The sequence below is a fragment of the Poecilia formosa genome, unplaced genomic scaffold (assembly GCF_000485575.1).
Source record: "Poecilia formosa unplaced genomic scaffold, Poecilia_formosa-5.1.2 Scaffold6, whole genome shotgun sequence".
In the NCBI taxonomy this organism is placed as follows: Eukaryota; Metazoa; Chordata; class Actinopteri; order Cyprinodontiformes; family Poeciliidae; genus Poecilia; species Poecilia formosa.
In genome coordinates, this window is record NW_006799945.1 from 2,561,428 (window position 1) to 2,563,255 (window position 1,828).

General features: G+C 33.6%; 1 protein-coding gene across 3 annotated transcripts in view; it reads right to left on the reverse strand.

Annotated features, from left to right (window-relative positions):
• LOC103148303 (sodium/glucose cotransporter 1-like) overlaps positions 1-1,828 on the reverse strand; it is a 9,278-nt gene that overhangs the window by 3,867 nt on the left and 3,583 nt on the right. The window contains exons 8-9 of one of the 3 annotated variants that reach the window (XM_007567021.2): positions 1,345-1,354; positions 1-22 (exon numbers count right to left, since the gene is read on the reverse strand). The exon at positions 1-22 is cut by the window's left edge and continues 189 nt beyond it. In XM_007567021.2, coding sequence (XP_007567083.1) covers positions 1-22; positions 1,345-1,354 — 32 coding nt within the window. Of the gene's footprint in view, positions 48-1,344; positions 1,355-1,828 lie in introns of all 3 variants that reach the window. The other 2 variants (XM_007567012.2, XM_007567003.2) reach the window with 2 other exon arrangements.

A 1,828-nucleotide genomic window follows, 5' to 3' on the forward strand; every position in this document is an offset into this window, starting at 1 on the left:
AAGTGATTTAATGTGTTCCACACTGTGTGCAGATCTAATGTTAAAAGGCAAATTGTTCTACAAATTAGGAGCAGTGACTGTGGATGCCCGGTCTTCTCTACTTTTCAGTCTGGTTCTAGGGATATGTAAGAGAAATGTATTATTTGACCAAAGTGTTCTAGAGATGGTTATGAAGAAGGTCTTGAAGGAAAGCTGGATATAGGCCATGTAAAGCCTTAAAAAGCAATAAAATAATTTTAAAATCAATCTGATAAGGAACTGGAAGCCAATTCAGAGAAGTCAATACTGGTGTTATCTGCTCTTGTTTCCGGGTTCCAGCTAAATGTCATTGTGAATCATTTGGAGACGCTGTAAGGAAGACTGGTCCATATATTATGATTACTGTGATTGCAATCATAACACTATCTCAGGGCAGAATTTATTTTAAAGGTTTTCATTCCTAGAGCCACTGATGTCCAGCCGAGTGGAGAAGGTGCTTCATGGTGATCGGCTGCAGATTGTAACTCAGCCTGCAACAGTCGTTGGGGAAAGGATTCCCCGGTATTTAAAAAAAAACATCTATAATATCTTTCATCTGATCATGCACTTCTCCACGAACAAATCCAGCTGCTGTTATTCAGAGGATGTTATCCAGGAAGTAAGGCTTAATTTTAACCCCCTCGTCTCTTCTTTACCCTCTTGATTATCTAATGGTTGTGTCAGATTATTCAAATGTCTGAGTAAAATATGCCCTTAAAACACAGCCGTTCATCATAAAAGTGAAAAAAGAAAAGAGTCTAAATAAATATGTAGAAATTTGTCATGAAATTAAGTTCAATATTGCTATAAACATTATTCTACATTATTATAGTCACTGTCTGGTTTGCAATATTAGACCTAAAAGTATGTATATATACATATATAAAAGGCCAATATTTACGTGCAGAAATAAATTCCTTATTCAAAGTACTCTGAGGTATTTTTAGACAAATTAATGGCTATTTGGTGGTTCGATGAGGACTTTAAATAAAAAAAAAAAACAGCTTTTGAAAGGATACAATAAAGTGTCAACTAGTGACATCTGGTGGTCAAACTCAAGGTGAAATCCTTCGGTTTGCAAAGTATGAATACCTTGGTTAAACATGTTCTTGTAGAAGATCATAGATTATAGACTTGAGAAATATCTTTGAGGAATAAAGATAAATACTAAAACATTTAATCCCTTCAAATTTCTTCTCAGTCAAAACAAAGTTAGCCTGTCTCCTTTCCAAACAAAAAACCATAAAAACATAAAAACACACCAAACACGTGCATTAAAGTGCAAATGTAAGAAGCAGTTGTATTCGTGACCTTTGAACACATCACTGAGAAAATCCTGATAAAGAAGAAAGAGGCTCATCGTCAATAGATTTCCAGTGAATTTATAAACATTTATGTTGCTGATAAGCCAAGTTAATAAGTGCAGCTCAGCATAATTATCTTAACATGTGAAATTATCAAAATTATATTGTACTTTCAGTTGACAAAATATCCATGCTTACTGTTCTGCTTATACAAGACATTTTTTCACTTAGCTTGTTTTTATTTTATTTCTTTTGCGCTTGGTCTTCTTGGTATTTTTGTGAACTTATCTTGGAGAAAGCCAAAGTATAAGCTATTCTATTCTATCTAAATACATAAAGATAGAAAATGGTGCACTTGTTTTGGATGAAATCATATTTCATTGAAAGAAATACTGAGTAACCAGTTAAATTTAGTCGTAAGTTTGAAGGATAAAATCTACTGGCATTTTGGCCATCAGTCATGTACACGTTCCACCTTGTGACTTATTCATAAATTAAGTTATCCA